The sequence below is a fragment of the Penaeus monodon genome, chromosome 24, assembly GCF_015228065.2.
Source record: "Penaeus monodon isolate SGIC_2016 chromosome 24, NSTDA_Pmon_1, whole genome shotgun sequence".
NCBI lineage: Eukaryota > Metazoa > Arthropoda > Malacostraca > Decapoda > Penaeidae > Penaeus > Penaeus monodon.
The window spans coordinates 14,282,822-14,284,085 of record NC_051409.1 but is presented as its reverse complement, the minus strand read 5'-3'; the positions used below and the strand labels follow the sequence as shown (position 1 = coordinate 14,284,085).

The 1,264-nt window shown below is 33.5% G+C and overlaps 1 protein-coding gene across 1 annotated transcript in view; it reads left to right on the top strand.

Annotated features, from left to right (window-relative positions):
* LOC119588613 (E3 ubiquitin-protein ligase listerin-like) overlaps nt 1-1,264 on the top strand; it is a 21,243-nt gene that overhangs the window by 14,267 nt on the left and 5,712 nt on the right. The window contains exons 17-18 of the mRNA XM_037937253.1: nt 77-278; nt 1,033-1,196. Coding sequence (XP_037793181.1) covers nt 77-278; nt 1,033-1,196 — 366 coding nt within the window. The remainder of the gene's footprint in view (nt 1-76; nt 279-1,032; nt 1,197-1,264) is intronic.

Sequence of the window (1,264 nt, the reverse complement as noted above, 5' to 3'; positions counted from 1 at the left end):
GTTTGTATAATTAATTTGATAGAATGCCCTTTAGACATGAAATGAAAAAAATAGTAACTTTTTCTCTCATTCACAGAGCATCAGTGTAGAGACAGTGTCAGGAACATTCACTTGTGCAGTGAGTAAGTGTGCGGGATGTGTCAGTGAGGTGATGGAAAATCTGAAAGCTAATCCTGACCTCCAGAAGTCCTATCCCCCCAACCTCCTGGAGGACTGGAAGGAGTTCTTTTCTGCTTCCATATACAATTCCCTCCTACCCATTTTCATAGAAGTTGCTGGTGAGTATTGTTGACATAATAAGGTCAGATCCCTGGAATTTCTTTTGGAGATAGATAATAGGTGTGCATAAGCATACATAGTTTATAAACATACATTCGCTGTAGTGGAGGGAAGTCCATCCTTTTTGTTTCATCTTCTCCTTCTTCTTTTTCTTTCAGTTTCTTCTTTTTCTTTCAGTTTATACATTAGAATTTATATTCATATTTGATTTTGTTTAGATTACATTTTTAGTTTTTCATTTGTTTTTATCTTTTATAAATATATAGGTAAATATGATTATATGATATAAAGTGAATGCTACAGTGTATTGGTTCAAATGCATTGCTATGTTGAAGGAACCATTATCAGCAATGTACTTTCACACAAATTATGTTATGCATCTTTTGATGAATAGTATCTATGCACCAATGCATATGCTTTGAGATGTCATCCTGTATATGTAACTTTATTTTTACTACTTGAGGTCTAAGCTTTAAGGTTTTCATTGATTTTTTATTCTTTAAGAGTAAATTTTAGCCATACTACTATTTACAAATGTTTTGTCCATATATTCATTTTATTTTGGATTAATAAAGCCTTGGTATTTTGTATGTTCATTGCAAACTGAATAATTCAGATATTGTCTGCATTAGGGTCAAATCCTAATCCTTTACTCAGAGGTACGGCTGTTATGATCATATAGTTACATATTTGTGCAAAGTTAGAAGCATCTGTATATAATGCTGTTGATTTAAAATTGAACATCACTTTCAGCCTCTTACAACACAACACCAACAGTAATTCTTTATGGAGTATGCCGTGCCCTTTGTATTGGTGTATGCCGAGCAGGAACTGATGAGTTAGCTAACCACACATTGCCAGCAATCTTTAATGCTGATGATGCTGAAGCTGATCTCAAGCTACCGGATTCAGAGCAGGTGTGTAAATGAATGATAAAAGTTATGTTTTCTTGATATTTATGGCAAGTATCAGAATTTGGAATAGA